Raw genomic sequence first — 11,330 nt, forward strand, 5'->3', positions numbered from 1 at the left:
ACTTTGTAACCAAAGTGGAAAGGATTAACTGATTTAGGAACGAGTAAAAGCTTATTCCATGCTGAAAAGAGACGCAACGTTTCAGCTGTGGAGCCTTCTTCAGGTTCTTTACTTGTCTCTTTGCAGCTAACGCATACTGACACACCTGCCTACTTGAACCACATATTCAGCTTTTTTCCTTCTTGTATACAAATCAAATGAAGTAGACTTGCCTTGTTCTTTTACCCTATCAAAGTCTTGCCACTTGTTAAAGAACAAGGAAGATGATGGAGGAGTGAAGTTATGTTCAGTTTGCACTTTATTGCATATTGTATTTAAACCAAATGTTTTTTTTCTTTTTTAAAAGCCTATATTATGTTTACGTAAGTTATGTTTGCCATAATAAAACTATTGTTGAATGGATATTCCCTTGTATTGTTTTAATGGTGTTGTGGTCTGTTGAGCTTGTTAATATACTCTACAAGGAGAAAAGTTTTTTTTTTTAAATCTGTGTTTATGACAGGCAGATGAGCCACAAATTAGAGACTGACATGTAAATGTCGTGGGTCTTTTGACAAGGGGTCCCCCACCCTCCTCCCACTCTGGTTCCAGTTGGGCGCTGAAATACTAATGAAATAATTAAAGTTACTTGACTGGTAAGTTTGCATTTGTTTTGTTCAGAAGTTGGAGATCTTCAGTTGCTTATGAAAATGCAATACCAACCTCCAATATATTTAGGAACTTACAACAGCTAATTAATTTAATTTACTTAAAGATTAAAAATCTTTACGAAGGTTTAAAATCTTTTAAATTAATCCTATTAGGGTTTAATAATGTAACTGAGAGCTCAGCTGGAAAACCACCAGATGTGAAGAGTCCCATGATGATGGCTGAGGACCCCTATATTCGCCAACAACAATAAATTCTGCTAATTGCAATGTGCAGCGTTGGGTAAAAAGTGTTGCATTGCAGCGCACTGTAAATTATACAAGTGTGAGTTGATGCCAGCCGTTTGTCCATTGTGTTGCATCTGTAGGGAGAATTGGGTGATTACGATTGAAGTTAGAGATTTACCGCAGACTTTTGTTATATCCATATGAACACTTCTTCATTTAAACAATAGCATACTGTACAGTATATCCACGTGGCATTTGGCAAGTTTGTTCAGGTTCTTTTAAAGCTTTTACTTTACAGTAGTTTATGCGTTGAAGACTAACCAGAACTACTTTGTTAACGGTTTCACCTCTTTCTTCAGTGACCTATCATTTAAATTTGATACACAGTATCTTTAAACTATTTTAAGTATAATGTTAGCGGTATTGTAAGATAAGCAAAGAAGCAATCAGTATTCCTTAAGTGGACAGACTTAAATCAGCTATTTTCCCCCCACAAATACCTGTAACAAAATACTGTCATGATAACTGTACGTAAATTATATAAAGATATAATAAGATGCAGCACCGTTTGATTGCTTTCTATTATAGGGCAGGCCGAGTGAATTGCTTTGGCTCGGTCTTCCAAAGCATTTTGACTGGTGTTTATGCGTAAAGTGTTTATTTTTTTTAATAATGAAGCCGAGCCACATGTTTTCTGTAATTATGTCGATCCATACGCTACTTAAAATAATCATTTAAAAGCGGCTGCTATATTTTCACGCGTAACTCGTAGCTTGCATTGCCCCAGGGGCATTAATTCATTTCCTTTATGCGCTATTGGAAGAAGCCAAATATTACAAAACATCCTTTTCCTCTGCATGGTAGAAGCCAGAAAATCCCTCTCGCAGCCCTCCCTTCCTTTTCCCGACAATTCCAGTCTTGCATAAGGAAGTATGCTTAGTCCAAAGAGGGAAAAGGGGCTAGGTATCTTTCATTCCTCAAGTTTTAGACATTAATATATCTGTTTCATGTCTTTGTATTTTATCGAAAACGTGATTACTTTTGGTGCCAATATTTGATTTCCTAATATTTTCCAAACTTGAGCGTTGTTTTGAAAGGTGTACAGGTGGAATGGAAGGTGGGAACTTGTTAAGAGGTATGTGTTGTTTTGTAAATACTTTTAACGATAAAAGAAAGTTTTACAAACCATTATATTTATTTCTTGAAGGGTGTTCGGTAGTTCATGCTTTGGTTTCCTTTTGACCTTGTTAGTCTGTAGTCCAATTTTAATGTTTCGCTCAGAATCTCTGTAACACCCCCGGAGACATTGCATAACCTTATTCGTGAAATTTGCTCATAAGATATTTCACGTTATTACACTTTCAGTGGGACGAAAACCTGTTTCAGCTAAAATGACTAAATACTTAATTAAATGACTGAACAGCGATAAAAAGAAATGTCGTATTTTCGTAGACATTTTCAATGCTAACATTGAATTTAGAGCTTTTAATTCCCGATTGAATTTTGACAAAGTACACCATAAGACGTAACTTATAGTTTTTATAACCTTTATAGAAATGATATTCCTATATAGCATTTGTAATGACAGTTGTTTTCCAAAGTGTTACGCAATAGTAAACGTCAAGTTTCAATTCACATTTAAACTTTTTAAATCGTGAAAAGTTTTTTAAATGGTGTTTGTGGCTCGTAATCCTTCGTGGGAAGGATAGCAAAGATTTATGGTGATTTTTTTAAAACGAAAACTACGTGTGTTCAGAAATATTTGGGAAATTAGCCCGTGTAATTCTCCTGAACAATGGAAGAGCCAGTTGCTAAGGACAACCGTGATAAACATCATCTGAGGTCTGCACGAGAAAACTGTGGTTTCCTACCAGAAGTGCCAAGTTTAAATACCGCGGCGCTACTGGAAATCTCTCTGAACTGTTGTCTCACATCTGGGCGGCTTTTTGGTGAGTCCTATAATTAAACACCACGTCAGGTTAAGGAATTCCTGGCTTCCAGAGATTCCAAATGTTTACTTCAGAAATACTTGTAGATGTATGATTACAACGTCAGGATGTGGAAGCTTATGCACGTTGTACGGAGGAGATTGAGACCCTTAAGCTATAAAAGTGCAATTAAAGGTGCTGCATTTTGTAGTTTTCTTTTAATTCAACTGAAGGAAAAACCGGGAACCTCTTACTTAGAATTAAGTAGAACTAACAGTGGGAACGGTTACACATACTGTACCTTCCTTTTACTGCTTCCACACATCTTATGAGCAACAATATCACACTAATGTTCATTTAGTATATCTAATTTCCTCTATGATTTGCCTGTACAGAAAACGAGAAAAAAAACTTTTATCTGAAAGCTATTTTTTTAATGATGTGGTTTACAGTACACCATGTCTAATACTTCTATAACAATACAAATTCAAATAGCACAATATTTTCTGGTGTGGAACAGACAGCAAGGGTGTGGGAGAAGGCTGCTGTCAGGAGGGTAGAGCTGATAAGCAATTGTTGTTGTAAGAAGGTTCAGATTATCAGTGTCCCTCAGGGTGTGTGGGGAAAAGCAGTTGCCTTTAAAAACTCATTTGTCACTGCTGTTAGAAGTAGACTGTAATGGAGCATTGCTATACCTGACGTATAGTGCTAATTGGATACCCTCTTAATTTCCATATGGATTTAGCAGCTTAGCAACTGCTGCTTTCCACAAAGGGCTAAGAGCAACTTGCCCAGCCAAGCAGTTGAAACCAATTTAAAAAAAAATACTTCAATGTGTTAAAGAAATCAGGTAAATGCTGAGGGTCAAAGCAAAACAAAATTGGACCAAATGGACCACTCCTTGTTTCTAACCTTTGTCTTGTTATTCAGGTGGGTAGCTGCGTTAGCATGCGTAGGCTGCAAAGTAACAAGTAATAGGTTTATTCCATGCTGAAAAAAAGAAGAAAGAGAACACAGCGTTTCGGCCGTGGAGGCTGAAGAAGGCTTCTTAGTGACCCCAGATCCCTTTTAAAATGGTTTATTGAAGGCTGCTAGTGCACTATCTCAACTGGTTGGTATGGCAGTTTGTGAAGCCAAGAGCATGATGTGTGTAATGTGAGGGAATATGAATCTCCCTGTGATTTTTGGCGTTTTTGTTTTTTTTCTTCATGCTTAAAACGTGGTGCCTACTTAAAACAGCACCAGGCTGAGCGCTCCACATCACAGAAGTATCTGATCGTGGTTTAGTTTAGTGTTTCGAAAAGGGTGGAGGACCAAGGAAAACAGATCTTTTTACATAGCATTCTTTGACACAGCTCATCGGCACAAGGCTTTGAGTCACGGCAAGAGATTTCAGCTCTGACATACACGTAGTTAACGGAGGGTGGTGGACCAGAGTTTATGTGTGTTCGTTCAACCTTGTATGATTTTCCACACAACTGTAATTATAGCTGTCTGGAGCTTGACTGCTAGTCTTCCCCCTATAGAGCGTGAAGTTTGTTAGTTGTGCCTCTTTTATGAGCGATCTTAACTGTAGGAAACAGCTGTTTGGCTTACACAAGATCAGTTCCTTTGATACCCGGTGAGTGACGTTCTTTTTTTTTCTCTTGTACTTACGTTACAGACTTTCTAGGTTTTGCTGTGCTTTCATTTCTCCTAACCTAGTTGATTCAAGAGCTTTTTAGAGAATGTTTTTTTTTTTGTTTCCACTATGGATGTTGTCTGGTCAAACAAAGTAAGGAAACCGTTCCAAAACTGAGCAGGAATGGAAAACTGTTTAACAGAAGAGAGACATTTCAGCTCTGAAGTGTTGATGGGATTGATTTACTTTATAATATACTGTATTCAGTCTGCAAGGATTAATGAAAGGTGATCAAAAACTGTATTTGGACAGTGTTAGCTTTGCCATTCACTTGTTTGAAAAATGTGTTGAAAAGTGCTGAAAAGGTTTGAATTGTTCTAGATTAGTATGGACAGTGCTTGGCAATGGTATTCGGAGCTTCCATATGTAGTAATGTCCCAGTTTGTGAAATTACATAATGATGCACGCACATTTTTTACTTTTAATATATTTTATTCCAGATCTACTGTAAATGCTGAAACACAAGATTTCTAAGAGTAAGATAAATTACAGTAAATGCCCACAAAAACTAAAGACAAAAACTGAAATTTGTTGATTGTTTATGTACTCAGACTCTTGAACTTAAAATTTGGTGGAGGCAGTTTTGGCAGCAGTAGCATCCAAAAATCTTTTTGGGTAGGTCTCTACCAGTTTTGATTTCCACCCTGGTGCAATGTTTGGGTATTTTGCTTGGCAGTTTTGTGCAAGCTCTCTCAAATGATGGGCAGCAGTTTTACATTTTTCCACAGATTCTCAATAGGAGATGGGATTCAAGTCACTGAAGTTTAGATTTCAGTGTAGGTCCTTCTCCTGCTGAATGTTTGTACCAATGTTGCAGTAGGTCTTTAGCAAACTGAAACAGGTTTTCCTCTATGATTTGCCTGTAATTTGCTACATCCATTTACCCCTTAGTCTTGACATGTTTCTCAATTCTCTGATGATGAGAAGCAGCCCCATAACATTATTCTGCCACCACTGTGCATCACTGTAGATATCATGTTGATTGGGTGATGCACTGTTGTTTGCACTAGACATAACGTTTTGCATTTAGACCAAAGTGTTCTCTTTGTCTCATTTGACCACAAAACAAAGTTGTCCACATGTTTGCAGTATCACTTGAATGTTTGGGTGTGGATTCCATGCAGGGTTTTAGATGTTTTCGTTTCATTAATGGCTTCCTTCTTGTCACTTAGGCCAGACTGGATTTGACTTATGGACATTATCTCCCATCACAGACAAACAAAGGCCACTGAACTAACTGATTGGCTCATTATTTTATGTTTGCCACAGCAAAGGGTGTGAATACTTATGCAACCTTCACTTATTTTTTACTTTGAATGTGTGGAGTAGCTTATGTATATACTGTAACTAATATTAATTGATACTTCAAAAGCCCTTGACTGCAACTTGTAAAGCAATGCTCTGTTTACCTTTGCAAATATTACACGTGTTTTTAATCCTAGATGTCAGACAGGACAAGCTCCATGAAATACTTCAAGAAAAGCAAATATGTTCAGATTTACAGACTCAGCTTGAGCACATCACACCTGTACTTTATAAACGTAAGCTGGTCACTGACTAAAATGTTCATACACACTTGGTTTTCTCATTAATTTTGTCGAATATGCCAGATATACATCCTAATATTTATTGAAAATTTAACAAAACCATGAAAAAATTGCACAATTTTGGGGGATTTCCGGAAATACACGTGAAAATAAAAAATATATTAAGTGCAGCTTCATTCGGGAAATTGTGACTGTGTATTCCACAAAATGTGAGAGACTTCAAGCCACAAGGTTTGGAAATCCTGTGTGGGAAATACATAATTCTTAAAAAGCTGGATCATCATAATACTGTTTATGTCAGGTGGTATTAAATCAGGTTCACTTGAAGAGAAAGAAGTATTTTGAGGCTTGAGGGCTTTTTTAGCTGAAAGTTAGGAAGATTAGCAACAACTGAGCTACAATTTAGAGCAACAGAGTCTTTTCAGATCAGTGTCCTGTCTTGAGTCTGGAGTGGCTTATGTAAGCAATTTTACACCTTGAAACAACAAAATTCTTCCAGCTCCCAAGCAGCATTTAGTCACATGTGACTTCCATCTGACTGGATTGAGCTAGGCAGTGGTCCGTAAAATTATCAGATGTCAGACCTCTCTATGAGCCAAAGTGAAGTTGAGCTACAAACTGCAGATGGGTTCTCTTGAGGTATGAGAAAGGGGCCTTTCGAGGTAATTTGTTTGAGCTTCTTCACTTGCTGGATGCCATGCAGACACATTTTAGTGTTTGTATCTACTTGTCTTTCTTGTTAATCCTTTCCGTTGTCTGTCCAGAGGATCATATTATAAAGTTCACGTTTATCCATTAACCAATGTGCATTCGACATTGCCAGATGTGTAAAAGTGTTTATATTAGATATTTAAGAATGTGGTTTATATGGATATTTATGCTTAACATTTAATGTTTATTACAGTTTTGGTTGTTTCTCATGCACAATGTCATAATGCCTTTACTTGGCCTTGACAACGTTTAGAAGAAATAACTGACCTTGAATATATTTTTAGCCTTTGAAGTCCCGGTGTTTATTAAAATAAACTCTTGCACAGCGCTTATTATAAAAGCACCATCTAATAAAATCTGCGCATAAGCTTTATTATTTAAAATACATTTTAAATGTATTTTTATGACCTTTGCTTTCTTAGTCCTGTTGTGTACCAGAATCAAACTACAGTGAGTCTAGTCCTCAGTACTCAGAAGCTGTTGCTGACATTTTATGATCAAAAAGAATAGGTTCAGAATGTTTTTCTGATGGAGATTTATAACCTTTTGTTGTAATTAATTTCAGTATGCTACAATATATTGGCAGTTCCTCGATAAGTAATTCCTAATTTTACTTCCTTGACATTATGTATGGCTTTTGTTTGAGTTTGATTTTTGTTGTGGTTGAAGTTGTAAACTTTTCTACTGCTGTATACTGTACTTACTTCATGGTCTTTCTAGGACCTTAGTTGGTCGCTGTTTGATAAGGGTGAATCCAGAATTCACCAGATAACAGCTTCATGTTTTCAAAGGCAATCTAAAAAATGCAAAGTGGATGAGACACTTGTAAAAGTAGGGGATACATTAGTAGAGAGTAAAGTATCTATACTGAGTACTATTAGAATTAAACAAATTATTTTGGTTCCTAGAGTCAGTTGTCATCTTTCTAACACCTGTTAGTACATACTGTATTATCATATCTAAGATAATGATGGCACTGGAATTCATCTTACAGTTCAGCATATGATGAAAACTTTTTCTCCTTTGCCCTTAGAGCTGAGTGCAGTCTGGGTGCTGTTGGCTCCATTTCTAAATCCAAGCATCAAAATGAGGTTGTGAAGCCATGCGAGGAAATGTATTGTCCAGTTCTATTGGAGGTGTAAAAATAGACTGGAAAGACGGATGCTTGAAATTTGGAAGACAGGCGTAACCTCTATGGGAGCACCACACAGTCATGGCAGCTTCCTGTCTGTCAGTGATGTGTTCAGCACAGCTGAAGCCTTCTTTTAAAGCTTGGTTCTCTGTCTTGTTAATGGCACATGATTATGTACTGAGTCTACATCGGCTATTGACCAGCTCAGACTGTTCTCAGATTCCTTATGGTCTCCTGCTTCCCAAAGCCTAATGGAAACACAACATTAGTCAATGCAACATTGCCCCTGCAACAGAGAGAGCTGTTCATAGTATTATAAAATGATCCTAGTAATTACAGTAGTAGCTGCATTATCAGATGAATCCTGGTGCAGACAGCACAGCGTTGTGATCTCAGCTTTTGACAGTTTACTCTTTAATGAAAACATTAGGATCAGGGACAGCACGGTGAAGCAGTGGTTTGTAATCGAGCCCTGGAGTGCTGTCTGCATGGAATTTGTATGTTGCCCCTGTGTTTGTATGGGATTCCTCTCACAGTCCAGAAACATAACGTTGGGTTAATTGACTTCTGGGAAAACTGGCCCTGGTGTGAGTGTCTGCGTCTGTGTCTGTGTGTGCCCTGGTGTCATGGCCAGGTTGTATCCCACCTTGCGCCTATTGCTTGCTGGGATAGGCTCCAGCTCCCCTGCGACTCTGATTTGGAAAAAGCGGTCAGAAAACAGATGGATGGATATTAGGATCAAGACAAAAATGACTTCATCAATCCAATCTATTGCTAGGCACATACACTCCTGGACAATGTATACAATTTAAAGTAGTCATTCTCTAAGGATTGTCTCTGGCGTAAAATTAATGAAGATGAAAATTTAACTTAGTTTTCACAATTGCTTTGGAATTTAATTAGAAAACTCTCTTCTTATTTCGCGATATGACGTACCCCGACAAAATGCCCCGCCCCCATGTCGCGACTTAAAGCCCGTATATCGCGATATGACATACCCCGACAAAATGCCCCGCTCCCATGTCGCGACATGAAGCCTGTATATCGCGATATGACATACCCCGACAAAATGCCCCACCCCCATGTCGTGACATGGAGTCCATATGTTGCGATAGGAGATACCCTGAAAGGATATGCTGACCCCATGTTGCGATATGAAGATATGTAAGTACATGTACCCTACAAAGGCTTAATTCCCTGGAAGAAAATATTCATTAATAAATTTCACAACGGCTGAGATAACGGAGCAAAAAGCGGCTGTAGGCTGCATTTGAGAAATGTGAGCAATGTGATTTAGAGACCCGATTTATCCTAGTCAGATAGTTTTTTTAAAGTGGAAGGTAACTGGGATAAATCCCACTTGAACACAGGGAGAACATGCAAATATAACGCGTAAAGATCTATAGTCTGGAATTAAACCCTGGACCGAAGAACTAAAGCAAGCACTAATTCCACTGTGCTGCTCTTAACATACGTTTCAAGAAAACGTTCGTCTTTCTTATTGTATGAAAACGTTAACAGTTTTATTCATCTTATTTGGTTTCACCAGATAGGAAAGGATATTGGTTATCAACAAGTTTATTTTTGTTTAACGTCTTCATTTAAAGTGGCAAAATAGAACTAATATGGGGTTCAGTAATGCTTCTTCATCGGTCTCTGTCGTCCTCTAGCGGTGTGATTTTATTATGTCAAAATTATTTGAGATCTTTTATGTTGTCCGCATACCGGCGAAAACATCTGTCAAAAAAAGCCTCTAACTGGGTACAAGTAATTATTTTCAAACTGCTTACAATTTCAGTGTTGAATGCCTACAATGTTCACTAAACAGCAATGGTAAATTGCTACTTTCTTTAATTCTTTGAACTGAATTGATTGAATGAACCTCATAATGCACCTACCGAGGCTGTAGCCCAGATGAAACGTGATAAATCCTTATTTTTCAACAGTACCAAAATGAACATTGATTATTTGATAAACGTATTTGATATAAGTAAGTCTGTTTGGAATGACTTTTCTAATGATATGTACAATAATACTGGTCATATATTCTTAGGTAAAATGTGTTCAAATTAGAATTTTCATCAGGACTAAATACGGTAAATTTACTACCATGAATAGTAGTAGTACTACAAATGAGTTTAACAAGTCAAAAAAAGTGGCCAGTATTCTTTACTAAACCTTACCATTGCATAACAAACCAAGATCAGAAATGTTTAATTGGTATAACATATAAACAATTTAATGCCAACCCTTGCACATATTGTGACCTATTTATACTTTTCTTTCCCCTCTTTACATCTAAAGATATGCGGTATTAACCAGTTGATTGTGTATCATTAAAATGTCACGTTTTAGGAATAAAAGCATGCGCATAATTTTAATCCCTGTCGGATATATGGCCAATTTTAATTTACAGTGTTCCACAGCTCAGCAGCACTACAGGGGATTTGAATCACAGTCTTTGTTGCGTTTGCGCTGATGATACCTACATCATTCACAATGTGATGTAATCGATGGTGATTATTTTTAGAGAAAAAAATCGGCAATTCATTTTCGTTTTCGCTACAATATAAACTGGTTTTAATGCATCATTGATACAATTATTAAGAAAAAATGGAACGGAAAAAAAATCAAACGTTCTATTTTTAATGTAATTACTCAAAGGGTTTAGTCGTGTATTCGGCGGTTTTCCAACTCCAGTCATGAGATCTATCACAAGGCAGCGTATTGAGGGCAAGAGAACGCTCAGGTGTACGGGGGTGTGCCTTTCAATCTCAGTCTTTTAAACGGGTCTTTTCGTACATTTACAAATAGTCGTATTTCATTTGTATATATCTTCAGTTCCTACCTTATACTTTTACGCCATAAGCAAGTCATCTGTGGGTTAGCTTGTGCTTAGCTTGATAATACCTTAACAACTATATTGCACAGTAAACATTGTACTTAAGCAGTCAGTTTTGCTACGGGCTTTTCATATAGTTTTTTTTATTGTTATTTCGATGCTATCACGTTGTCTGCTTATTAGATAAATGTGTATTCCTAAAAGAACTTCAGACTCCACAGATTGGAGTAAAATTTTTCATTTTCTTTTAAAGATACTGTATTTTAGTCATATCCTAGCCACTAGGTGGTGTATTATCTAAAATAAGTAGCAGTGTGTATTAATAACTCTTTGTTAAGACATAGTTATGTGACAGCCTAATGAGGAATGTGTAGTAGCACATCATGTTGTGTCTTATCTGCTGTGCCTTGTGTTATTAACTCATACTAGATAGCTATGGGAATGTTAGATTTGTTTCAGGATATTTAAGTGAAAAGTAAAAATAGAAGATTTTTTTTATCTGATAATAAGAATATATTGTTATGTGATCAATTCATCTTCTCATATATCCAGTTATGAATAGTAGCCTAGATGGGTTTATAGTCTATTGTCTTATCTTCTGTCCTATTTATATA

At 36.9% G+C, this 11,330-nt stretch overlaps 1 protein-coding gene across 1 annotated transcript in view; it reads left to right on the forward strand.

Annotated features, from left to right (window-relative positions):
- The first annotated feature begins 4,155 nt into the window (after nt 1-4,155).
- Nucleotides 4,156-11,330, forward strand: part of tacc1 (transforming, acidic coiled-coil containing protein 1) — a 63,639-nt gene continuing 56,464 nt past the window's right edge. Inside the window, exon 1 of the mRNA XM_088624186.1 lies at nt 4,156-4,424. Within this exon, the coding sequence (XP_088480312.1) occupies nt 4,360-4,424 (65 nt within the window). The 5' untranslated portion in view covers nt 4,156-4,359. The remainder of the gene's footprint in view (nt 4,425-11,330) is intronic.

This window comes from Lepisosteus platostomus, chromosome 3, assembly GCF_059453375.1.
Source record: "Lepisosteus platostomus isolate fLepPlt1 chromosome 3, fLepPlt1.hap1, whole genome shotgun sequence".
NCBI classification, from domain to species: Eukaryota; Metazoa; Chordata; class Actinopteri; order Semionotiformes; family Lepisosteidae; genus Lepisosteus; species Lepisosteus platostomus.